Raw genomic sequence first — 27,894 nt, forward strand, 5'->3', positions numbered from 1 at the left:
AGCATTGCACGGCTGATCCTGAAGTGTTTAAGAAATTACTTGAGGATGTAGAAAAACCATTGTATCCGGGTTGCACAAAGTTTACCAAGTTATCTGCATTGGTTAAACTGTATAACTTCAAAACTATAAATAGCCTATCTCACGCTGGGTTTTAAGATCTATTGACGTTGTTGGGTGATATGCTGCCATTGAACAATGAAATACCATTATCCATGTATGAGGCTGGGAAGACGTTTGTTGCATTGGGAATGGGATATGAGAAAGTACATGCATGTCCATATGATTGCATACTCTATAGAAAAGAGTACAAAGATGAAACTTCATGTCCTACATGTGGTACATCAAGATGGAAGTTGAAGAAGAATTCCACTGAAATAAGAAAGGATGTGCCTACAAAAGTTTTATGGTATTTTCCACCTATCCCAAGGTTTCGAAGGATGTTCCAATCAGCAAAAATAGCGAAGGATTTGACATGGCATGCTCTCAAAAGAGATTATGATGGTACAATGTGTCACCCTGCAGATTCTCCATCATGGAAGTTAGTAGACCACAAGTGGCCAGATTTCGCTGCAGAACCAAGAAACCTTCGATTAGCTATTTCTGCTGATAGAATAAATCAACATAGTTCCCTTAGCAGTTGGTATAGTTGTTTTCCAGTTATAATGATTACCTATAATCTTCCACCGTGGTTATGTATGAAGAGGAAATTTATGATGTTATCATTCTTAATATCAGGTCCACAACAACTTGGTAATGACATTGATGTTCACTTGGCACCACTAATTGATGATTTGAAAATGTTGTCAGAGGTAGGTGTTGAAGCTTATGACGCTTATAAACAAGAACACTTTAGGCTGAAGGCTATATTGTTGTGGACAATTAACGACTTTTCAACATTAGTCAATTTGAGTGGTTGTACTGTAAAGGGATATTATGCATGTCCAATTTGTAGTGAAGGAACATGTTCTCACAGATTAAAATATGGTAAGAAGAACACATGTCAGCCACATAAAATTTCTTCCACGCTACCATCCATAGAGGCAAAAAAAGGCTTTTAATGGTGAGCAAGAGTTTGGATTAGCTCCAATACCATTACCTGGGGAAGAGATATTAAATAAGGTTGAAGGGCTTGTGTAGACACCCCATTTTTGACCGACCTTAAGACTCAGACGTCATCGTTTGAGCACTCAGTGGTAGTGCATGTTTGAGCTTGTTTCGAGTTTCCGGAGTTTTTGGCTGAGAGCCTTGCCTCCGGGCCTCTGAACTCTTTGTGCTTTGGCTCGGTTTGTGGACCGAACCTCGTTTTCTCTTCCTTGGAGAGAGGGAGAGGTCTTGTAGACCATCCTTTTGTGGTTGTAGACCACTTTTTTGCAGTTGTAGACCACTTTTCCCGCTTGGAGAGTAGTTTTCGATTTTCAGAGCCTTTGGTCGCGCGCCTTGTCTTGGGACCGCTTAACGTTCTCCGTTTGGCTTGGTTTTTGAACCATGCCTTGTTGCCTTGGCATAGAGGGCCACTGTGGACTGGGAGACCACTTTTGTGGTCGTAGACCAGTTTTTGAGGCTCTCGGCTGTGCGCCTTGCCTTCCAGACTTTCGTCTTGCATCCTTTTTGGTTTGTTTTTGGTACAAATCTTGTTTTCCTTGTTTGGAAGGTGGTATAAGGGTGGGAGACCAGTTCTTCCCCTTGGAGACCACTTTCCTTCTAGCCAGCCAATTTTCTGGTCAGATAACTAGTTTTCTTGGTCTTTAGGACAACTTTTATGGTCGACCACCACACCATTGCCTTGCTTTTTGCTGTAGACCATCTCCTCCCATGGCCTACCACTTTCTTCCCTGGCTGACCAATTCCACTGGTCGGCTGACCAATGTAACTAGCTGGCCGACCACTTCAAGTGGTCGGCAGCTTTTCATCACCTTTTTGGAGATATTTTTAGGCCAGTTGTAACAGCTGGAGGGCACATAGGCCATCCTCCATACATATGGAGGGATGGCTTTAGGCCAAAAGCTTGTCCAACAAGCTTGTTGCTTGTTCTCTATAAAAGAGAACCTCCCCCCTCATGCCTTATGTTTAGATTTTAGTGCTTGAGATATACATACACCCTTGTCTCTATAATCCTTCATCTCTTTCATTTTTGTGCCTTAAAGTGTCATTTTATCACACTTTTGCACACAAACACATAGTGAAACACCATCCTTTTGTTGCTGAGGCTTCTTGAGGTTTGTTTTGGAGTTTTTGGATTGGTTTGAGCTCAAAGAAGTTGCTGAAGTTGCAACTTTGAAGTGGTTCTACAAGGGTGAGCTCCTAGCCTCTTAAACCCTCATTTTTGCTTAAACTTTTGGACCTATTTGCATGCTGTTTTTGGCTTGACTTCCTACTGCAAAAAGTTCTAATTTTTCATGCTTGTAATGTTTGTTTAAGGTCACTTTTGCATTGGGGGTGGTCTACCCCCTCTTAGGCCTTGTTTGGCCCTGTTCTTGTGCCTTTCTTTTAAGCTATTGGGATCACCTTGTTTTGGCCTTATCACCACTGAAACTCAAAGGAATTTCAGTGGTAGAAATGGTGTTTTGAGGTCCCAAATAGGAGAGGGTCATCCCCTCTCCTTGTGTTTTGAATACTTGCTTTGAATGCCTCATGTTTGAGCATAATTTTCTATCATGTGTTGGACACATCTCAGCCTATTTTAGGCCTTATTTTGACATGGCATACCACTTTTTTTACTTGGTTTTGTCATCCCTTGCATGGTCCATACACTTGTAGTGTATTTCTCACAAACTAGTCTTGTGTGCTTCATAAGTAGCATGCCTTTCTAGCATGATTTGATTCTATTTCAGCATGTTCTTGGTGTTGTTTTGCCATGATACACCTCTGTTAAGGTTTGGTTTGATGGCCCCTTGCATGCTCCTTGCACTTGTAGTGCAATTCCATTAACTAGCCTAATGTGTACCATGCTTTAGACCATCATTCTAGCATGATTTTGGCTAAACTCTAAGAAGCTTTTGTCCATGTTTTGACATGCTCTAGATCTGATTTGTATTATTTTGGTCATGCATGCCATGCTTTGTATAGCTATAGTGCATTTTAGCTTGTTAGCATTGTGTATTAAGTCCACCAGCATGCATTGCTTGGCCTATTTACATGATTTGGCATAATTTGTTATGAGATTTCAGTGCATTTTTCATGTTCATGCACTCACATCTTTCACTTATTCCATGCTTTGAAGGGTTGGTCCTTTATGTCTTATACATGAGTCATTGCGTATGCCTTCATGCCTAAGCTTGCGAGCTACCATTTCAATGTGTTTTTGGGGTTATTTTGCCATGATATAACTCTAATTTTTGTTGGCAAAGCCATCTCATGCTCGGTCTTAGTAGGTGTAGTGTAATCTTCCATTTTGGACTTGTATGATCCATGCCTTATGCCCTTCATGCTAGCTTATTTTGGCTTCCTTCGATACATGTTTTAAACTCATTTTGACATTCTCTAGGACTGTTTTGGATTGTATTTTCCATATGCTTCATGTATTGCATGCTCCTTGTGTGTTGCTCTTTGCTAGCCTTATGCCTTAAGGACTCTAGTATGCTATACTTATGTTGTTTGAATGATTTGGCATCATTTCATACCTTATTTCAGTGCATTTAGTGTTGTTGCACTTCAATGCTTGTCACTCTTTGAGCACTCTTGAGAGTTGTGCTCTTAGGCCTAGTTGATAGGCCATTGTATGTGCATGCTTTGTTTTGCATTTCATGCCTTTATTTTAGTATTATGGCCACTGATTTGGGCATGATTGAGATTTGTCCTTTTTGGTTTAAGTTCATTGAGCATGTTTTCTTTCATGTTATTTGATTGCTTACATTGCATCATATTGTTGCATGCTTATGTTACCTTGCATTGTGTATGCATACATTAACATTGTTTGCATGTCATTAGCTTTGTTAAGTTAATCATGTCACATTGCATTCAGTATGCCATGTTGTTGTTTGCATTATGTATGCCATGTTATTCTTTGCATTGTGTATGCCATGTAGTTGCATTATGTTTTGCATGCCCTGCATTGCATGTTTATATGCTTAAGTTGCATTGCATGTTTGCATGCTTGAGTTGCTTGCATTGTGTTTGGATTAGGTGTTAGTCCAAACACGAGAAACGGGGGATGTTTCATACTTGAAGTGATGAAACGTGCCTCAATTCTCGGTCGCCGACCCTCTTGACTATACATGATAGAGGTCAAGGCTTTATGTGTTTATTTGTGCATTCATTTCATATTGAATTGTGAAATTTGACTTCTCGGCCATCATGCATTGAAATGCGTGATTGGTGGCCCGAGGGTCGAGAACCACACTCCCTTGAGCTTATGAAATGATAGGGAGGGTGGTTGTGCACACATACCTTGCAAATACATTGTCATGCCCTTTCTTGCTCTCTGTTGCAGCAAACTGGAGAAGTGCAGCAACAACTGGTCGGCCAACCAGAAAAACTAGTTGGCCAACCACTTTTTCTGGTCTGCAGTAATGGAAAGTGGTCAGCCAGTGGCTGGTAACACCCCTAGGTGGTCGGCCATGCTCCTACAGGTTCCCATGGTGGAGTTGAAGCTTTCTGGAACTTGGTGCAAAGTTCTGAGAACAAATGAGAACAGAGGCAAGTTGGGGCATCGCGACGGATTTCCGAACGAGGCGACCGAGCATGCATGCACTCCTTATCCTAAGGACCTCTGTTTACTGTTTTCCTTAGCTAGTTTATGCTTTGGTTTTGTACTTTAGTAGTTAATGCATTTAGCTGCTTATTTGTGTTATAATAACTAGTTAGTTAACTTGTTAGTTAATTAGCTTGTTTTGTAATAATTAGTTAGCTTATTAAGTTAATTAGTTTTGTGATGTAATAATTAGTTTAATTAGCTTAGATTAGCTAGTTAGCTTATTATTCGAACCCTCCGTCGAAAGGGCCAATTGTTGTAATAAGCGTGCGTGTATGCGATGCATGTTTTCCAACTCCCATTTCTTTCTCCCTTTTACTTAACCGTTTACGATGGTTAGTTTTAGGGCATATTTTGTTTAGCATACCTTATGCTTCGCATGCGTGCATCCATTCATCTGTATTACATGCACCGAGCTTGGCGCATCATACTAATTGCATTGTATTTCAATATATTTACTTGAATACGTGTTCAACAGCATATTATCAAGTTGCATTCACATGCCACCTTAGAATAGCCGAGCCTATCTTAGTTGCATTAGCCATCTTAACATGAACTAGGATCATGCATGATTTCTAACTAGTTCTCTGTTTTGGCTCGAAGTACACTATGAGTGTTTACGCTTTAGCATACTACATGAGATGTGTATTTTGCCATGTTAGCATGCTTGCCATGAGGCTAACTGCTTAAGTGTTTAACTGCCTGAATGCCTGTGGGTGAAGGTTGGGTTACTTGAATTGGAACAATTCATTGAAATCCGCGACTTAGCCTACTTGCGAGTAACAAACTTCAAACTATTTTCAAACAAACGAACATGCAGTGTTTTGTTCCAACTTAGGTGATCTAGTGTATACTTGTATGCTGTGCGCATCACATAGTAATTCTAGGTCAATAACCGGAATAAGAGCACATGTGTTTTCAAAAACAACATATCATGCTTAGTAAAGGCCGATCTTTGATCGGGCGAGCAGGGGTGCTCATTGCATGACCTTCCCCTCTCGTACCCAAGTTCCCGAGCCGAGACAACTTTGGTGATGACGGACACGTGGCCTTAGGCACGAGTCAGGGTTTCCTAAATTTCCCTAAAATAAAATATTTAGGTGGCGATTCTGTATTTGGCAAAGCAGTCCATGTTTGGCACTTCTTTATTAAAATCAGTTTTCCAAAATGATTTGCTGGATTTGGACTCTTTGGTGATTTATCGGTCTCATATTGCACTTTGTGAGATTAGATTCAGAACCGTGATATGAGTCCGAACTTGTAGTAGCTAAGAACAAACGAATTCGCGCCCCTCGTGCGCGGAGCTCGGGAGTTCTCGGGCGATCTACAGCTTGTAACCATATGGGGAAAGAAAAATAAAAAAACATTAGATGTTGGTGGTACAAAATGTTGGAAGAAGAAATCATTATTTGTGATGACCAGTACGTTAGTTAAATTCGACATAACTGAAGAAATCATTATTTGTGATGACCAATACATGAGTTGCCTTGTTCTCTTCAGTTATGTCGGATTCGCCTTCGTTAAAGTGTCGGGTTTCAAAATGTGATCCAGTCCACAGTTGAGTACGTTGCTTTTGAGAACTTCTCCACAGAATTTTTCGATCTTGTTTGTTTCAAATTCTGAGTTTTCACTTGTCCCGGAGGGTGCGAGGTTGACTTCAGAGGGTCAGGGGAGAAGTCGAGGTTTTTTCGGGCTGAAAGGCTAAAGCCGCACGTGCGAAAGAGGGCCCGCATGTGTAGGAGATCAGGCCAAACGTGCGGGAAGCAAGGGAGAGGGCTGTGTGCACACTGAATAAAAGGCAGGTGCGGAAGTGGAGGTGCGGGAGAGACCACACGTGCAGGGAGGCTGCTCCGCATGTACAGGAGGAGGCGCCGCACGTGCGGCCAGACACGTGTTCTGCCTATTTTTTTGTGCTTTTCAACTATGTATTGGTCATTGGCCCATTCGCCTCTCATTTTCTGATTATATCTCTCTCTACAATCTTTTCTCTCCTTTTCTCTCATCTCTCTCTACCTAAACCATCAAAACCTTGCATTTTCTTTTGATCCCAAGAATCCATTGAGATTTTGGTGCTAGTCCCTTATACCAAAATGATGAGCATATCGAGGGCTTCGTCTTGACCGGTGGAGATCAAATTTTCGACACGTTAATTTTTGGGCTTTTCTCCTCTTTTCTCTTAAGGTAGGGATTTCTTTGATTTTTTCAATACCTCTTTTATAGATAGAAATGTGGTATGTTTTTATTGCATAAAAGCCATGTTGTTATGGATTTTTCTTTGACAATCATGATAGGGGATCTAAGGTTTGATGTTGAGGTTGAGATTTTGTGGAATAAATTGTTGTTGGGTTAATTTGGGAAGTGGTTTAACATGTTCATGTTTAGTGAGAGGAGAAGCCCTAATTTTCTTTTTATATAATACTTAATAAATAAAAAGAGTTGAAATTATGAAATAATCATGTTATGAATTGAGGAATTTAATAATGAGTTAGTAATTGATTTGAGATTAAATTGGATCTTATGATTTTGGTGTTTACCTTGTGTTGGGTTTATTATATTTGAATATAACGGATAAATAATTTGTTAAGTGTTAATGAGGAGTTAATCATGAGATTAGGAATTTTGGACAACACCCTTGTGGAGTTGAAATTGAGCGGATTATGGCTTTGTTATCTGTGGGTTGAATTTTTGGTTAAATGAATGAAACGGGTCTCTTTTATTGTATATATACATATATATATATATATATATATAATTGGTGTATTGCGAATTGGAAATTTTGGAAATTGACTTGGAAAGATAGAGGTGTGTGGACTCGCCTTTTTCATGCCCTGCCTTTCGGAAATGATTGAAAAGAAAGCCTCACAGTTTGGACTCTCGCGGTTCTGAATCTAGTCTCACAAGTGCAATGTGAAATTGATAAACACCAAAGGGTCCAAATCTAGCAAACCTTTTTGGAAAATCGATTTTAAATCAAATAATGTCAAAATTGGACTGCTTTGTCAGATATAGAGTCACCACCTAAATATTTTATTTTTGGGAAAATTTAGGAAACCCTGACTTGTGCCAAAGGCCACGTATCGGTCATCACCAAAGTTGCCTCAGCTCAGGAACTTGGGTACGAGAGGGGAAGGTCCTGAAATGAGCACCCCCGCTCGCCCGATCAAAGATCGGCCTCTACTAATCATGATATGATGTTTTATAAACATTATGTATTCTTATTCCGGTTATTAAGAAGATTTACTATGTGTAGACACCCCATTTTTGACCGTCCTCAAGACTTGGACGTCATCGTTTGAACACTCGATGATCATCCATGCTCGTATTCGTTTTGAGTTCCCGGAGGTCTTGGCCGTGCGCCTTGCCTTAGGATCTCTCAACTTGTCTGTTTTATGATTGGTTGTGGACCAAACACTTGTGTTTTTGTTTCTAAGGGAAAATGGTGGCTTGTTGGCCATCCCCTCAACCCATCGGCCAAGGCATGATGCCATCAGCCTTGTGTTCTTGCCATCGGCCAAAAGTGTTGGCCGGTCGGCACTTATGTTGGTCGATCGGCCATATTTTTTAGCCAAGACCTTTCCATCTGCTTTTTGCAGATATTTTCTACCTGCTGTGACAGCTGGTATCCACAATTCACATCCTCCATACACGTGTATGGAGGGATTTGTTCCAAGACTCAAGCTTGCTCAACAAGCTTGAGAATTGGAATTCTATAAGAAGGGAGCCCCTCCTCCCTTCTCAGGGGTTCAGAAAATGGAGTCTTGAGAGATAGATATACATTTGTATCTATATCTCCTTGTTGATCCTTGTTTTGTGCTCTAAAGTGTCTTTTTGTCTTACTATTATTGCATACAAACACCTAGTAGAATACCATCCTTTGGTTACTGAGGTCCTTAGGAGTTATTTTTAGTGTTTTTGAGCTGGTTTTGGCTAGAGGAGGTTGCTGGAGTAGTGTTCTTGAAGGCGTTCTTCAAGGGTGAGCTTCTTGCTTTTAAACCCCCATTCTTGCTTAAGCTTTTAGACCTATTTGCTTATTGTTTTAAGCTTAACTCTAAACTACAAAAAGTTTTGATTTTGCATGCTTGAGACCTTTGTTTAAGGTCACGTTTTGGTTTGGGGTTGTTTACCCCCCCTTTAGGCCTTGTTTGGCCTTGCTTTTGTGCCTTCTTTGTGAGCTTCGAGATCACCTTGTTTTGGCCTTCTCACCACTGAAATCCAGAAGGATTTTAGTGGTGGGGATGGTGTTTTAAGGTCCCAAAAAAGGAGAGGGTCCCCTCTCCTTGTGTCTTTAATACTTGCCTTGAATGCCTCATGTGTGAGCATGTTTGTTAGGCTTGTTTTAGCTTGTATATTAGCATGTATTTATGGTTATTTTGCTGAGGCTTACCACTGTTTTTGCTTGGTTTGATCACTCCATGCATGGTTTATACACTCGTAGTGTAAATCACACACACTAGTCTTGTATGCTTCATGAAGTAGCATGTCATTCTAGCCTATGTTGTGTCCACTTCAGCATGTATTTGGTGTTGTCTTACCATGTCATACCTCTGCTTAGGTTTGGTTTGGTTAGCCTTTGCATGCCTTATGCACTTGTCTTGCAATCTTCTCATTTTCCTTAACATGCTTTGTGCTTTAAGCCATGTTTTTAGCATGATTTTGGCTTGACCCAAAGAAGCTTTTAGCCTTGTTTTACCATGCTTAAGGTCTGTTTGGTGTTGTTTTGGTCATGCTTGTATTGTTTTGTATAGCCTTGGTTCAATCTAGCTTGTTAGTTTTGAGTATTGAGTCCTCTAGCATGCATTGCTTGGACTATTCTTATGATTCGGCATCATTCCATATGTGTTTTCAGTCCATGTTTCATGCTCAAATGCTTGCGCTTATCACTCCTTTAATGCTTCAAAGAGTTGATGTTTTATGCCTCATGAATAGATCATTATGTATGCCTCCATGCTTAGGTCTTTGGAATGCCATCTAAGTGGGTTTTCGATCATGTTTTACCATGCCATAACTCAATTTTTCATTGATTAAGTCATGCCATGTTTGGTTTTGAAAGGTGTAGTATAACACCTCTTTTGTAGACTTGCATGCCTCATGCTTTTGGACTTTTATTCTAGCTTGTGTTGGCTAGGTCTAAGCTTGTTTTTGGCCGTATCTTGACCTGCCTTGGGACTATTTTGATAGCCCTTGGCCCTTTGGGGCTTGCCTTGTGTGGCCATGGTTTGAGTCCCTTGGTTAGCCTTAAGTTTTAGGCTTTCTTACATGCTATATTTGCTTTGTTTGGTTGATTTGGCATCATTCCTCACATATTTTCAGAGCTTATTGCATTGGCACATTCTCATGTTTGTCACACATTGCTCATGTTTGAGAGTTATGTCTTGTTGCCTAGCTTATGGGCCAATTGGCATGCATGTTTGTTTTGCATTTTGGTGCCATCATTTTAGCACTTTTGGCCACTGATTTGGGCATGTTTGAGAGCTGTCCATTTTAGTTTAAGTCCATCTTTGCATGTTGTTGCATGCTTGCCTTACATGGTGTTGCATGCTTGTCGTATACTCAGTACATTGCATGTTGTTACATGCTAATTCCATTACATGTTGTTGTATGCTAGTTCCATCGCATCATGCTTGCATGTTTGCATAGCATTGTGTGTGCATGTCTTGCCTCTTGATCAAACATGATAGAAGTTGAGGTCTCTTATGTGATTTTGTGCGTTCATTTCATATTGAATTACACACTTGGCTCCTTTGGCCATCATGCATTGGAATGCGTGATTGGTGGCCTGAGGGTCGAGAACTACACACCTTTGAGCCTTAAACATGATAAGGGGTGTAGTTGCAAACATTGTCTTGCAAATGTATTTCCATACCACTATTTGTCCCCTGCTGCAGCAAAACAACATTTTGCAGGAAAAGATGGCCGATCAGCTATCTGGTGTGCTGATCGGCTAAAAGTGTTTGGCCGATGACCTCATAAATGGTCGATGACACCTTTTCTTTGGCCGATGGGTTCACCATTTGGCCGATGGCCCCCAGAATGTCCATGAAGTGGTTCTATAGCATCACAGGACTTTTCACAGCTTTCAGAGGTGCAAAATAGTGCAAACAGAGGCAACATGAGGCATGGCAATGGATTTCTGAGCGAGGCCAATCGAGCATGCATTTGTCCCTCTTATCGAGGCTGCTTTACTATTTTTGTAGCTTAATTAATTTGTCTAATTAGTTAAGAGTTGTGTAATAATTAATTAGCTTGTTAGTTGATTAATTAGTTGATTTATATTATTCTTTCGGACCCTCCGTCGAGAGAGCCAATTTTGTAATAAGCGTGCGTGAGTGAGTGTGCGAATGTCTTCCAACCCCACGTCTTTCTCCATTTTACTTATCAGCTTTTGATGGTTAGTTTTAGGATATATTTCCATTAGCATCCTTATGCTCGCATGTTTGCATTCATTCATCCGTATTGCATGCACCGGGCTCGGCGCATCATACTAACTGCATTGTATTTCAATTCCTACTTGAATACATGTATCAAATGTAGCATTCATATAACATCTTAGAATAGTCGAGCCTATTTCTAGTTACATTTTGCATGTGTTGCATTAGCCATCTTAACATGAACTAGGATCATGCATTGATTACTAATTAGTTCTTTATTTTGGCTCGGAGTATACTGTAAGTGTTTATGCTTTAGCATCCTTGCATGTGTGTGAGTATTGCCATGATAGCATGCTTGCCCTGAGGCTATTTGCTTATGTGATATAACTGCCTGAATGCCTGTGGGTAAAGGTTGGTTTACTTGCATTGGAACAATTCATTGAATCCTCGATTTAGCGTACTTGCGAGTAGCAAACTACAAACCGTTTTTCAAACAACAAATATGCAATGCTTTGTTCCAAATTAGGCGATCTAGTCTCTACTTGTGTGTTGTGTGCATCACATAGTAATTCTAACTAATAACTAGAATAAGAACACATGTGTTTTCAAAAACAACATATCATGCTTAGTATAGGCCGATCTTTGATCAGGTGAGCGGGGGTGCTCATTGCATGACCTTCCCCTCTCGTACCTAAGTTCCCGAGCGAAGGCAACTTTGGTGATGACGGACACGTGGCTTTAGGCAATAAGTCAGGGTTTCCTAAATTCCACCAAAACAAAATATTTAAGTGGCGACTTTGTATTTGGCAAAGCAGTCTATGTTTGGCATTTCTTTACAAAAATCAGTTTTCCAAAATGATTTGCTGGATTTGGACTCTTTGGTGATTTATCAGTCTTGCATCCCACATTGTGAGATTAGGTTCAGAACTATGACATTGAGTCCGAACTGTAGTAGCTAGAGAACAAACGAGATTTTGCGCCTTCGCAAGCGCGGAGCTTCGGGAGTCCTCGGGGAGCGTCTACACCATGTGACGCACACATGCAAGTATAGACTAAATCGCAAGAATTAAAACATTTCAACTTATGTTTGTTTTGCGAAAATGGTTTGAATTTGCCACCCTTAAGTGGGCTTAAAAATGCGGATTTTCCACCATACAAGGTGGGCTTAAACATGATTTGCCACTCAACAAAGTGGGCTTGAAATGCACAATCATTGAATCATTCTAATTTAAACAACAAGCCTTCATTCACAGGCATTCATGCAGTTTAGCATTTAAGCACATAGCTTTATGGCAAGCATGCTATCATGGCATCATGGCAATCACACTCATGCAAGTATGCTAAAGCATAAAACTCACCGAGTACTCCAAGCCAAAATAGAAATCAGTTAGAAAAATGCATGATCCTAACTATACATGATGTCTAATGCAACACATGCAATAATGCAATTAATAGGCTCGGCTACTAAATGACGTATGAATCGATTTGAACACACATGTGATAAACACGTATTCAAATAAGATATTGAAAGTGCAATGCAGTTTGAATGATGAGTCGAGCCTCGGTACATGCAATACGAATGAATGGATGCAAACATGCGAGCATAAGGTATGCTAATTGAAATATGACCCTAATCTGACCATCTAAAGCGGTTAAGTAAAAGGGAGAAAGACATGGCGTTGAAAGACATACACACACGCACGCACACTTATTACAATATTACGCCCTCGCGAAGGAGGGTCCGAAAAAATAAAGTGAAAACTAATACAACACTTGAAATGAATTAACTAACTATTCTAAGCTAATTAATTATTACAAACCGGAATCGAATAACTAGTTACACTAACTAATTAATTACAACACTTGAATTAACTAGCTATTCTAAGCTAAATAAAGCAATTAAATAATTAACTTTCTAAGCTAATTAAATATTACAACACAACTAATTAGCTACAACTAATTGAATTATTACAACACAATACATTATACTAATGAAACAATTAAATAACAACGCATTTGATGCGAGCACCAAGGAAGATGGATGGAGGTTGCGTGCACATCGCCCGAAAGCTACTCTGTCTGCCCTAGACTGCCTCTGTTTCACCTTCAGCCACTACCTCTATTTTTGCAAAACTGCACTGCTGGCCAAACACCAAGGGTCAGTCGTGCATTACTGATGGTCGGCCGGGCCTACAGAGGGCCGACCGTGCATTGATTTGGTGCAAACTTTGTTTGGTGCTCTGAGGTGAAATAAGTGCAGATAGAGCATTTTCAAGCTTTGTTTGTCCTTCCTTCCCTCTCTGTCATGGGAAAGCCTCAAGAGAAGAATGGAATCATTCCTAAAGACATCAATGAGCAATTGATTGCTTGATGCTTTAGGACATGATCTTGGACAAAATCAATAAATGTAATGCAAATGACCACCCTCCCTTTTTGTCATGAAATGAACTCAAAAAGGGAAGTTGAGACGCTTCAAGGACATCAAAACACCATGAATTGATGCTTGATGACCCTTGACACAAGGAACTTGGCATAATGGCCTGCCAAGTTCAAGCTTTTCAAGCCATTTTCTTTAAGTGTGTTGAACCAAATTTAAACCAATTTTATTAGGCCTTGTTATTCATTAGTCCATTTGTCCAAATGTGATGTTAAGAGTCCTCTAAACAGGAAATAACGTCAAACAAGAGGTCTCTCTAAAACATGAGAGAAAGGCTACACCGTTGACATTGAATCTCCTAAGAGATTAAGCCATTAAGTGTAGGCCATTCTTACATGTTTCAAGCAACCTCGATCAGTTGAAATCATTCTCAAATATAAATGATAGATAGTTGATTGATTATTTAGAGTGAGACTCTCAACATGGAAATAGAGCAAAGGAAAGCTTAAAACAATACAATATAGGCCATGTATGCAATTTATGAGATAACACATGAACTAACCAAAGCATGGAACAATTTTAAAGGCCATGGAAACCCTAAAATAGCCCCTAAAAGGGTAAAAATAGTGCTGAAATTACACTACAAAGACCAAAAGAAAGCAAGCAAAATATGAGAGAATTAAAGCTAATAAGCAAGCCCAAGGAGGGGTGGCTAATCCCTCCACTTTTTGGTCCTCAAAACCAGATATTTTAGCCTTTCAAAACCCTAAAAATCAGTATGAATACCAAGAGAAAAATGGTGAAAAGGAGAAGAGTTTAGGTTATGAAATAAAGGTGTAGAAAGAGCAAGCTCTTTCTACCCTTTTGGTAACCCTTCCAACTCAACTCCAACACCTCAAATGAGCTCAAAAACAAACAAAAGAACAAGAATGATGGTGTAAAGAACAAAAATGTAAGCAAGAAAAGAGAAAGCAAGCTTATACCTTTCTAGAAGCTAGCTTGCTTTTAGAGTTTCAAACTCAAATTCAATGCACTCTCAAGCTTGAATTACACTTTCTTAAGATCAACCAAGGCCTTAGGATAATCAAATAAGGCTAAGTATGGTGTGATGATCTGTTTTACTTTATGTCCCTTTGTTTTCATTTTCATCGAGATTATTGTATCCGGACGCCTTTCTTTAATTCTCATCTTTGTTTATTTCGGGTTGGCATTTCTTTTGTTTCGAAGGGTGTGCAGCCGAGTCTAGAGTGCCCAAGAGCGAAACGGAGAAGTTCTGGGCTGCTGGGCCAGGGTCGCACGTACGGGGCCCAAGGCCACACGTGCGGGGTGGGGAGTGAGGCCGCACGTGCAGGGAGGGTTGATCTTCAGAGCGTTGCACACTCCTTAAATTGCAGGTGTGGAGGAAGCGGTACGTGCGGGGGCACGTGCTGCATGCGCAGTATGGGCTTGAGTCCGAATCTCAATTTTTTTTTTTTTGCTCTTTTGGCTGAATTTGTATTACATTTGGGGCTTTTCTATCTCACACTAAACACCATTTTTCTCCTCCTTCTCTCTAGAAAACCTCATCAAAACACTAAAAACCGTTTAATCCTTGCAATCCCTTGGGTTTAGATTCCTCTTCTCTCTCAAGTCTTGAAGATCAAAGCTAGAGCTACATTATATTCGGTGGAGATTAAGTTTAGGGCACTTTGATCTCTAGGGTTTCACCTTCTCCTCTTCATCAAACATTGAGGTAGGGATTTGTTAAGTTATATATACAAGTTTTGCTATGTTGATGTTGATTTAAAGGTTTTCTTGAAGTCATTCTGTTGAATCTACTTTGTGAATCAAAATGATGAGAGTTCTAAAAAGGGGGTTTGAATCTCAATCTTTTATTAATTCTAGAGGGCTTCCTTTTTATTAAACTTAAGGAAAATGGTTTTGGAAGGGGTTTTACTAAGGAAATGGGAAATGTTTTGTCTTTGATGAAAAACCCTAGAAATTGGGGATTTTTGAAAAATATGAAAAATGCCTATGGATTTCTTTATTGTCTTGTGTCAAGAGAATGGATGAGAGTAAATTTTATCGTATGTTTAGCTAGATAGAAATCTACTTGAACATGTATTGTTGTGATGTGGCAAATGGTTATGCACCATGGAAGGCGAAAATTGTAAAATTTGGAGATTAATGTTTGAAAATATCTAATGAGGTCTTGAAGACGCCAGATTGATAAGAATTATGCATGATGACAAATTGTTGTTGTGTGTTGATGGCTTATGGTTATTTTGCAAAATAACATTGAAGAGAGGGAATGAGAAATGCATTTGTTTTGATATTGTTGTTAAGACACTTGGAAATGGCTAGGAGGTAAGGAAGGTCATTGCATTGCATTGCATCAAATTGATTATTATGCATTGTGAATTTAAATTTGAAACATTTACTTCAAGAAAAGAATATGTATACTGTAATAAGAATCACGAAAATGTGTATAGGGTAAATGCGTTGGTAAGTCCGGTTAGGAGGTATAGATGAATTTGATAAGTTGGCCTGAGTATCCAGGGTGAAAGACCGAAAACACGAGAGGATGAGGTACCACTTCCCTTCTGGTTAGCAACCGGTAAAGTGGGATATTAGTAGTGGCAACCGGTAAAGTGGGTATTGGTAGTGCTCGTAGAGCCCACTTGCAGACACTAACCTAGGGATTACCTGAGTTGTATTTACCGCCCCTATTGATTAAAATTGGAAGTTTTTTTTTTCAGAAATGATTGACATTTGCAAACTTTTATTGAAGCATGATGATCATTAAGAAGAACATGACATGAAATTTTCTTTAAAATGGCATTGCATGGCATTGACATTTGTATTTTACATTGAGAGTTCGCATAACTATATATACTTTGGAAGAAATTCTCTACTGGGCTTTATGCTCACCCCTATGGGATTTGGTGCAGGTAAAGATGTGGTGGTCCCGCTGAGTTGAGGGCGTGGACATATGTATTTTTGTAAAGAGCGGACCACTCTATTTGATGTATTTATTTGCTAGCCAAGGGCTAAAAGTGTATGGGTCCGAGAGACCATTTTGTGTAACCAGGCTTATGCCTTGGAAGTTGTAGCCCATAAGGGCATTTTATTTATTTTGAGACTATATGTTTCACATGTTATAGATTCATGTGTTTTCTTACTAATGAATGTATAATCCGCATGTGAAACTTTTGTTTAAACTTGTCTATTAACCATGTAAAGACGAAAGGATTATTATCATATAATTAATGAATGTGGCTTGATGTATTATACATGTTGGGATTATTTTCGGGGCATTACATATGGTGTGTATTGATGGTGTAAACAAACTGGGTTAGCTCAAAGGATGCCTTGCAATGGAAGAAGGAGGAGTCAAGGCTCTCAAGGGTGTATATCTCTCTTCCTGATATTTGTTTAACCCTCAAAACAATCCCAAAGCCTCAGTTTTATAGAATTCAAGCTAAAAAGGTGACAAATATATTCAAAAATGGACAGCTGGCGGCCTCCCGCCCAGAATAGTGTTTATCGCCATCGAAGGTCGGCCGGCCATTCATAGCCACGGCCGGCCATCACCAATGCACAGCAGGGCTTCGATGGCCTCCCCTGTTTTTGTGGTTCAAACTTAGCTCATGGATGGAAAAGGTCCAAAAATAAAGCTCACAAGTTCAAACAAAGTAAATGTTGAAGATTTGAGGTTATTTTGGGAGCTTGATTGATTCTAAATCGCTGCGAATTCACAATTCAACTTTCATCATTGAGTGCACTGAACCGAGCATCTGAGTCTTGAGGGCAGTCAAAAGTGAGGTGTCTACGAGGCGATTGTAACTCTTTTGCAAATTAAGAAAGAACCTTGGTAAAAATTGAAAACCTTGGAACATCATTGTTGTTGTTGGACCTAATGCCTCATAAGAATTGGATGATTGTATTTCGTGCTTTAATACATATTGCTTAGAGGTTTTGTCCTTGGTCATCGGTGGAGGATGACATTGTGAATGTTGAAATGGGAATGTGTCTGTAGTACACTCGAGTATTCTATGATTGTTGTATAATGTGATGGTTGGAGAAATGCGTAATACGCTGAGAATGAAAGGTACCATTACCTTCTAGCTAGCACCTGAAGAATTGGCAGAGGTACCATTACCTTCCAATCGGTGTCTGGTAAATTGGCATTTCATTGTGGAAAGATGTATCATTGACTTATCGTGCTAGAGGCAGGTAGAGCGGATTTATTTATTTTTAATGCTTCGATATATATGAGTATGCCATGTGTTATGATGGTTGTGGTTTTTGGAAGGCCGAATTGCTTAAATTGTAGAAATAGATAGTTGTTGGATGCTTGTTGTGTTTCCTTTCGTACTAAAGGTATACTTGCATGTGCATGAGTGTATGGGAAATAGACATGAGTAATGTGTTAAGATTGTAAGTAATGTGAAAGATATCGAATACTCATGAACATGTTTTTGAAAAGTCAAATCAGGTGCAAGTTTAAAAAGGGTGAGAAAGTGTAAAAGCTTTTTGGTGAAAGTCTTCCTTTCAAGAATTTGTTATTTGTCATATAAAATTTGGTAAAATGGTGTTAAGAGGAAGGAAAGGTGAGTTGTCTACGTTAACGAAAGAAATGAATTTTTTTGAGAAAAGTATTTATGTAAGTCTACTTTGGCTATAAATTGTCACATTATTATATTGTATGAGACTAAGCATTCATGATCATAGCTATCTATAGGTTGTTATTGTTGAGAATCATGTTGAGATCCCTACTGGACTATATGTTCATCCCACGTTGCTAATCTTTTTCAGGTGAACATGGAGAAGTGTTTTAAGGTCATAGATCTTCCTTATCTGTTGGCCACGAGGCCTTATATTTGTGGGCGGAATGCCATTGATATAAAAAGGTTAAGCCCTTTCTCTGCCCTTTTAAGATGTAAGCCTTTGGGTAATTTATTTGAATATACTCCTGTTGCATTCATTTTATATTCGAGTGAGAGAATTATTATTTATGTATTCCTTGTAAATGTAACGAGCTTATGTATGCTATCTCTAAAATTGAATTTATAATAATGGTTTTGGTAATGAAATCCGAGTAATAAAAAAAGTGAGGGTGTGACATTATTCTTTGATCTTGAATATTGGAAGTACTTACATGTTCGACATAATTTGGATGTTATGCATATTGAGAAGAATGTGCATGAGAGCCTCATTGGTACATTACTTAATATTCCTGGAAAAACAAAGGATGGAATAAATTCTCGCCTTGATCTTGTAGAAATGGGTTTGCGTGAAGAATTGGCACCACAAATTAGGGCGAAGGGAACATACTTGCCTCCAGCATGTCTCACATTGTCTAAGGAGGAGAAAAGAAGAGTATGCACAACATTATTGGAATTGAAGGTTCCAAAAGGATACTCTTCAAATTTGGGAAGTGTTATATCAATGCAAGATTTGAAACTTTATGGTCTAAAATCACATGATTGTCATGTATTGATGCAACAGTTACTACCTGTGGCAATACGATCTATGTTACCTAAGCATGTGAGACATGCCATTATCAGGTTATGTTTCTTTTTCAATGCTATTTGTAGCAAAGTGGTGGATGTGGAAAAATTAGATGAGATTCAGAAAGATTTTGTGGTCACATTATGTTTGCTTGAAAAGTACTTGCCACCTTCGTTCTTTGATATCATGGTGCGTTTGATAGTGTATCTTGTTAGAGAAGTTCAACTTTGTGGATCAGTTCACTTTAGATGGATGTACCAATTTGAGTGGCTCATGAAGACCTTAAAGGGTTATGTTCGTAATTGAAATTGTCCTGAAAGTTGCATTGCTGAAAGTTATATTGTAGAAAAAGCTATTGAGTTTTGCGCAGAGTACTTATCTGGAGTGGATGCAATTGGGATTCCTTCTAATAGGAACATGACAGTTGATGATGATATAGAAATTGGAAGGCCTTTATCAAGTGGTTATGTTGTTCCTGTTGATCATAATGAATGGGAGCAAGCACATCGTTATATGTTAGAAAATACAAGTGACATTGAACCATAAATTGAGTAAGAATATTTCATGTACATTTTTTTACAATTGTATTCTCACAAGTTAGAGATTTATCTCATAATATATTGCTTTATTGATGATTTGATAGGGAGCATATGGCTTGGTTGAAGCTAAAATATCATTGTCAATCACAAAGTCAAAAATGGCTACAAATTGAGCATAATAAAACATTTATGTATTGGCTTCGTGAAAAGGTATTGGGGTAATTCAATATTTATCTTTTTCTATTACCGAATATTATTAAAAAAAAATTAGCTAACTATTCAACCATATATAGGTCTCAAAGGATTTAAGTGGCCAAAATAATATCTCAAATAACCTGAAGTGGATAGCACAAGGACCTCGATTGGATGTTATAAAATTCCCTGGCTACATCATCAATGATTGCCGTTATCACACAAAAGATCGAGATAACTCACGAGTCAGCCAAAACAATGGAGTTAGTTTAGTGGCAACAACAATGCAAGTGACAGGTTACAAGGATAAGAACCCAGTGTTTACAGATATGAGTTACTATGGAGCTATTACTGAGATATGGCAACTTGACTACAATATGTTTAAGATTTCGGTATTTAAGTGTGATTGGGTTGACAATGCAAACGGAATTAGAGTGGATGAGTTGGGTTTCACATTAGTTGAGTTAGGAAGGATAGACTATAAAGACAATCCCTTCATTTTGGCTTCCCAAGCTAAGAAATTTTTTTATGTACAAGATCAACTTAATCCGAGATGGCCAGTTGTGCTAGAATCTCTTCAAAAACAATATGCTTGTGAAAAGGATGATGAGTTCAATGATTTTTGTGTAGAGCATCAGGGTTTTACAAAAGTTTTTCGAGAAGTAGAATCATTAGATATGGTTGATGATTCTTTGTCATCTTACGTGCGAGCAGATTGTGAGGGAACTTGGCTCGATAATCCATGATGAAAAAAAAAATATGTCTTTTTAAGAATGTATGTCTAAGTGTTGTATTTTCATGTTAAAATGTTTAACTTATATTCATTTTCTTCATGTCTTTATATTTAATTGTCTAACTATTTGACCTTTTTTCTTAAATTTCTTTTTATTTTATTCACAAGATGGATATTTCTCATGTCCTGCCTACTGATGGAGAGGATGCATGGTTACCAGCAATAGAACCAAAATCTAATAAAAGAAAAGGCAGAGGTTCGACAACATTACTAGATGTCATACAAAAAGCCATTGACTATAATGAGAATGGTCAATTGATTGGAAACAATTTAATCAAATGTTCAAGCTATCATGGGGTGTTGGCTCACACAATGGTTCCGATATGCTATAAAGACTGGTTTGAGGTGCCAGGTGAACTGAAAGAAAAATTATGGAGTTGTGTGGAGGTAAGTAAGACACTTAAACACAGGCTTGGTTCAGGAGATGATTAGTCGTCTTCTCCCTGGCTTTCTTCTTGTGGAGATATGTTTGAGGAAAAAGAAAGAAGTCAAGTAAAGAGCATGTCGGGCAGGTCAAAGGCGATCCCCCAATCTAGAGAGAATCGAGATGAACCTAAGCGAGGTCGACGAGTGATATGAACAGAGACTGGCTGTCTAAACTATGAAAATCAGTGAACTGAAGGGCAACCCAAGGGTTTGAATCTAATAATGAAGTGAAAACCTGCTCAAAGTAAGGGATTTGGAGTTGAATTTAGTTCACATAACATCTTTTAAGTTCGATTCGAGCGCGACTCGAACTCAAACTTCAGTAGGACGATTAAACTAATCAAATTACTCGAATTCGATTCATATTCAACTTAAAGACTCGTTTAAAATTGACTTTTTATACAAACAACCAAAATTGGAGAACATTTTAAAATTTGTTAAATTATTAAACTAAGCTTAAACAAATTACTACTTGGCTTTATAAATTTATATACACCACAAAAATTAAGTTACTTAAGCTCAATTCATATTCGGCTCATTAATTTAATACTCCACACTAAAACTTAACTACTTGTCAAAGAGCTCTGCTTGCTGGTATACAAGCAACATGACTGAAATTAGATTGGTAGTTGATAGGAGTCTCTCTAGTAACGCTTTGTTTCAAAGTCAATTCATATAATTTTCCCCGAAAATTAAGAAGATAATCTCGGCATTGCATATTCCATAATAGATCAATAATCATCTAGACAAAAAAAAAAAAAAAAAAACAATAACAACAACAAACAAACAAAGCAGAGAACTGAAAAAATTATTGAGAAAATTGAGTTTAGTTTCATTATTATATGTTCTCACCCCAGTGGTTGTGTGTATGTGTAAGTAGATGTATAAATAAAATAAACAACAAAATAAAAATAAATAATTCAGAAAATACTTACATAAATTAAATTTTGAATCAATTGTTTACAGAAATTATAAGTCGAGACTTGTGTTGGACACAATCTCCTTAAAGTAGATTTCGCCCTCGCTCCGGTGCTTCGAAATTTACCGGTGTCTACTTCTCGGGATGTAACGACTACTCCTTGGTTTGCAACACTACAAACTCAAGTCTGGCGAACCAAAACTATGCTATGACTCTCTTCTTCTTCCTAAAAATAAATGGTAGACAAATGCAGAAAGTAAGAAGATGGAAAGGAAAGAAGAAAGATAAAATGCTCAGGGAAAATTGGATTGAAAGAATTGCTGGACTGGCAGGCTATTTATAGGAGAACTAGTGGCTCTTCAGAACAGGTTTCAATTTTCTACCCGTTCGGACAGATTGAACAGGAACAGATCTGTTCGGGTGGAATTTAACAGGTATGAACTTGTTTGAGTGGAGGAAAAAATCTAGATAGATTTATTTTGAATTTTGAAAACGAAATTCAAATTAAAAAAAAAAAAATACAAAAAATTTTAGCCCAAAAAGATAAGTACTGGGTCGAACAAGCCCAACCCAACCCAACCCCCCACACGCGCCTAGACGGACGGTGACAGCGCGCGTGTTTTGTTTTAGGTCCAATGGGTCTAACCCACTTTATCCATAAGCTTACCCTTCCACAAAACTTGGGAACTCCTTGGGGCCCATCCCAAATATGGCAAGTTAGAGTTTATATATCCATATAAATCCTTGCGCCTTTCCAGTGTAGGACAAACACATTTCACAAATGTGTAGAAAACACACCTAAAGTCATTTCCACAAATCCAAAAATGCGCGTTGAATTCTCATTCATCCAGAAATGGTTTTGCCCAACCAAATGCACGATATTATTCACTACGCAGCATTAAACATGAACCCATTTAGAAGCCTCAAAAATAATGATTGGGTCCTACTTTAATTAATGCTTAAAATTAGCAAAAAATAAGGTTTTACAAGGCCATTTTCCAATAGTTTAGACATTTCTTGTTTGGCAACTTGAAATTTTAGTAAAAAAATCACTATAAGTTGTCACATTACTCTTTCTATTTTTCTATATATTTTTTCATAAAAAAGTCAAAAATTATTAAAATAACATGTTTCTTAAAAAATAACCACCAATTAAAAATTTGTGAAGAAAATTAACAAGATTACACCCAGGGGTCCCACACGAACAGAAGTGAGAAAATAAAAATAAACCATTATGATATGTAAACCTTTTTATCTTTACTCTTTTATAATGGGTGTATAGTTTTATAGTAACATTTAAGATAAATTAGCCTTATACTTTTGATATAATTTTACTGGTCTCTATTGAGATTTTAATTTATATAACAGTTAGACCCATTTTATAAATAAAATATATTATTATCATCTCTTTCCATTAAAATGTATATTTATTTTTATTTATTTCAATATCTACCCATCATCTGTATTAGTTTCAAAAACCTTATTAAAAGAGATGTCAATATAATTATGTCAAAAATGTGAGACTGAATGTATTTTTTTCAAAATTCAGGAGAAGTGAGTGTAATTTACCTTAATATTTAGTACAATCCTGATTTCGAGCACTAAATTAAAAGCTCTAAAAACACCACTAATGAGGTGGCAATGTAAAGAAAAAAAAAAAAAAAAACAACAACAACAACAACAAAGGCCAAGCAATCACATCAGTGGTGGGGTCCACATGTGCCATGTATAGCGATCCCGGTTTTACTCTGACCTTTCTTGTGTTCCAGACTCGGGTTTCGTGATTGTATGTTGTTGTCTATGTCTCGTTTCCTTCCTTTAATTCTTTGAATTTGAATTTTGGGACTTGTTAGTCAAGTTTGGAACAGGTTGGTTGCTAGTTGGTCTAGAGTGTTGCTGGCCAGGTTTTCGCTTCTTTGCTCGAGCGAGGCTTTTCGCACTCGAGTGAGCCTTGAGTAATTTGCTTCTTCGCTCAAGTGAGGTTTCTTGTGCTCGAGCGAGAATTGAGAGTCTTCAGGTTTTCTTCCAGACGCAGCTTTTCTAGATAATGTGAAGTTCTTCACTTGACCGAGGTTTCTTGTGCTCGAGCTAGCCTTGTGTTATTTTCTCCTTCGCTCGAGCGAGGCTTCTTGCGCTCGAGCTTGCGTGTGCGTCTATGCCAGACTTGAAGCTTTGCATTCTGCGCTCGAGCGACACTTTTTGCGCTCGAGCAAGGTCACTTGTTGTGTCTGGTCGCTCGAGCGACAACTCCTTCGCTCAAGCGAGCCTCGCATATATCAGTTTGCAGCAGAGATATTTTACATCACTTTTGATCTTCTTTTTCCCTAAAAACCCTAATCCGGTACCTCCTCTCTCTAAAACTCTCTCTCTCTACAAATACTCCATGATCTAGGGCCTTTCTACCCTACTCTCTTTGAGAAAAAGGTAGAGCAACACGTGAGCTTATATTTGATCTAAGAAAGTTTGAGTTTTGGACATCTTCAAGTTTCTCCTTCTTCCTCTTTGAGCTTCTCCACTTGAGGTAGGGATATTCTACTCTTTAATATGAGCTTTAACCTAGGTGTTTGTTATTTGTATAAATAGTGGGTTTTGGGTGTGATTTGGGTGGAATTAGGGTTTGTGTTCTAAATTAAAAGAGGGGTTTTCATGTTAGCTTATAAGATAACTATGAAGCTTTGTGTATGAGGTTCCCTAATGTTGAAATGGTGAAATTTGGGCATATGGATTGTTATTTTGGAAAAAGGGGGAAAATTGTCCTAGTCTATGTTAAATAACTATTTTGCATAAATAGTGAAATTGGTATGAGAAATATGAAATTGGGAGGTTATATAAATGAATGGTGTAGTTGGATTTGATAAATCACTCACCTATGGAAATTTGATAATTTATCCATTTGATAGATTTATTTATCTGTTTAGAAATATCTGTTTTGGGCTATCAGTGGAGGATGACTATGATTTGTTGTAGAAACTGCATGAGGATTAGGGAGATTGAAACTAATCAATTGAATTATGTCATTGAATATGACAATTTGATTAAACCATTGAATGTGCGATTTGATTAGTCATTGTATATAACAACGTGTTTAAATACATTGTAAATGTATTATTGTTTAGGAGGAGATAGGGGATATACTCCATTGTTTGGGAGGAGATAGGGGATAGACTCCATTGAAAATTAAGTTGGCCGGAGTGTCTAGGGTGAAAGTCCCGAAATCTTATATATATATGGGTGTTGGTTCCCTCGGATGTGATTCTATAAAATGGCCAACTTATCAATAATTAATGCCTAGGTTGGTGCAACTGGATGTGATTCCGTAAAATGGCCAACTTATCAACTTCCAATAATCCCTAGGTTGGTGTCTGCAACTAGGCTTAACTAGGACTACCAATACCCCACTTTACCGATTGTTAACTGGAAGGGAAGTGGTACCTCCTCCACGCGTGTTTTCGGTCTTTCACCCCCGGACACTCAGGCCAACTTATCAATTTCATCTACACTTCTTATCTGGACTTACCAACGTATTTACCCCATAACATTTCGATAGATCTCATTCAAAATGTTCTTTTCTCAATGTAAACGTTTCCAAACTCAATTCAAGATGCATAATAATAATAATAATAATAAATTGAATGAGAATGTAATGCAATAATTAATGCCTCATAACATTTCTCCATTTTCCTCCCTCTAATGTTATTTCACAAAATAACCATATGCTCTACCAAAGCTATCAACACATAGCAATATTTTCTCATCATGTACAATTCTTAGCAATTTAGTCTCTTCAAGACTTTATGCATTTTTTATTTTTTTTTTCGAACGTCAATTTCCAAGATTTACAATTCTCATAATCCATGGTACTCAACAATTTGTCATCTCACAATTATACATGTTCATGCATTTAACAATGACTTAAAATAAATTCTCAACTCTCACATTTCAAGACGATTTCCATTTTTGCAAACCATATTATGAAATCTACACTCATTCATTCCTTTAACACAAGAAAAAGAATGAAACCCATAGGTTTTTCCCACATGTTCCAAAACCCCCAAATTTCTAGGGTTCTTTATCAAAAACCAAAACATCTCCTCATTTCCTTGGTGAAATCTCATCAAAATCATCTTTCTTAAATTAATGAAAATGAAACCCTCAAGGATTAAAAAAAATTGAGATTTAAACCCACTTTTGACATCTCTACATTTTGAACCACAAAATCAAAGGCAATATAATAACTTCAAGAAAACCCTTAAAACACATCATCATTGCAAAACATGTATATATAACTCAAAGGAATCCCTACCTCAAGTTTTGGAGAAGATGAGAGAAGAAACCCTATAAATCAGAAGTTGTAGAAAGTTGATCTTCACCGTACAAAGTGAAGTTCTTGCTTTGCTCTCCAAGGTTTGTGAAAGATGATGGATCAAAACCCCATAGATTGTAATAAATCAAGGTTCTTGGTTGTTTGGGTTAAGGTTTTTAGAGAGAATGAGGAGTAAAATACCTTTTTAGAGTGAGAATGGAAAGTTAGAAAATGATACAAACTCAGCCAAAATGAGTTAAAAAATAGAGTTTTCGGACTGCCAGCGCCCCGCACGTGCGAAGCCTACCTCCCGCAAGTGCGGCCCCTAACCCCGCACGTGTGGCCTTCCTATGCCGTACCTTCTCTAGCACCTGTATATTAGGCAGTGTGCAGCCCTCCCAAATCCATCCTTCCCGCACGTGCGGCCTTGGCCCAGCAGCCCATAATTTTCTGGTTCACTCCCAGGCACTCTTGACTCGGCCGTGCATCCTCTGAAACAAGTGACACTTAACCTGGAGTTTAGACAAGAACCAGAATTTGAGAAAGGGCTCTCGAACACCACAACTCAAAGAGGACAAAAAGGAAACAACACGCAAGGAAACCGGTCATCACAAACAATTTCGTCACTAACCATAGTGTATGGAAAAAGTAAAAAAGGCTTGAAAATTTTGGCTAAAACCCCTCCATTGGACCCTTGTTTGGTGAAAAGGACAGCCCAATTTATTTTATTTCATAAACCCCCTATGGAGAAAACACATAATTGAGCAGAAACAAAGTAAAAAAAAATAAACAAAAAATTCTTTGTTTGACAATATTGTTAGAGTAAAATGTTACTACGAACCAGAGTAACATATTACTGTCAGACAAACTAACATTTACTATGAGACAGAATAACATGTTACTGTCAAACAGAAGAACATGTTACTGTTACTATTTACATCAATGTCAATGGTAATAATTTTTTTTTAAAGAATTTCATAATCAACATGGATCTTATTTGATAGATCTTGATGAGAGAATTCTAAAAATACTAATTTTATTAAAAATCGACATCTACATCAAAAGTAATATTATTTTAAAGTTTAATATTTTGATAATAACGATATATGCTGAACTTTTCAAGAAAATTTGTTTATGCCTGTCCATAATGCATTAAAATTTTATTATGAGAGAGTTTTGACCAAATCTCCCAAAAGGCTTGTGGGTTGGAAAAGTTAATAAATGCTGAGATTTTTTTTAAATCAAAAATTTTAAAAATTAAGATTGGAATATTGAAATTCCCACAAAGTTTATGGGTTAAAAACTCCATTTTTCTTTATATAATACTAGCATATCACCCGTGCTATGCACGGATTGTGTTTACAATTATCTATATATGTGAATGACGATTTTTAAATGTCTTCTTTTCTTTTCTTTTTTTTAAATGTCTTATTTTTTTCCTTTTTTATATTATATTAAAGTTTAATATTTTGATAATAATCATATGTGTTAGACTTTTTATAGCGATCCCGGTTTTTCCTTTTTATTTATTTATTATTATTCCGGACTCGGTTCCGTGGTTGATGGTTGTTGGCTGTGTTGCATTTCCATCCTTTAACTCTTAGTGAATGAGTTTAGAAATGTTTTGGGCAGAGTTGTTATAGGTTGGTTGAGTTTTGGTCCCATTCCTCATTGCCTAGTTTTTTGGTGGTACGCTCGAGCGGGTACTTTTGCGCTCGAGCGGAGTGTGATTTTGGTTGTCCGCTCGAGCGGGTATATTTGGGCTCAAGTGAAGTTTGCACACTTCCAGTATAT

At 37.9% G+C, this 27,894-nt stretch overlaps 1 protein-coding gene across 1 annotated transcript; it reads left to right on the forward strand.

Annotated features, from left to right (window-relative positions):
* Positions 1-212: 212 nt before the first annotated feature.
* LOC145791855 (uncharacterized) lies at positions 213-20,405 on the forward strand. Its single transcript, XM_082872307.1, has 5 exons — positions 213-920; positions 18,569-19,226; positions 19,275-19,443; positions 19,572-19,677; positions 19,761-20,405. The coding sequence occupies exons 1-5, from the start codon at positions 213-215 to the stop codon at positions 20,403-20,405; spliced, it is 2,286 nt and encodes a 761-aa protein (XP_082728433.1).
* The last annotated feature ends 7,489 nt before the right edge of the window (positions 20,406-27,894 follow it).

The sequence above is a fragment of the Camellia sinensis genome, chromosome 5 (assembly GCF_055761805.1).
Source record: "Camellia sinensis isolate YWXY chromosome 5, ASM5576180v1, whole genome shotgun sequence".
Lineage (NCBI taxonomy): Eukaryota > Viridiplantae > Streptophyta > Magnoliopsida > Ericales > Theaceae > Camellia > Camellia sinensis.

What these genes read in the sequence shown, in the direction of transcription:
- LOC145791855 (XM_082872307.1), top strand. Translation starts at nt 213, where the DNA reads ATGTATGAGGCTGGGAAGACGTTTGTTGCATTGGGAATGGGATATGAG. An exon ending in TCAATTTGAGTGGTTGTACT is followed by an intron (nt 921 to 18,568) that starts GTAAAGGGATAT and finishes GAATATTGGAAG; the next exon opens with TACTTACATGTTCGACATAA. An exon ending in GACCTTAAAGGGTTATGTTC is followed by an intron (nt 19,227 to 19,274) that starts GTAATTGAAATT and finishes GTTATATTGTAG; the next exon opens with AAAAAGCTATTGAGTTTTGC.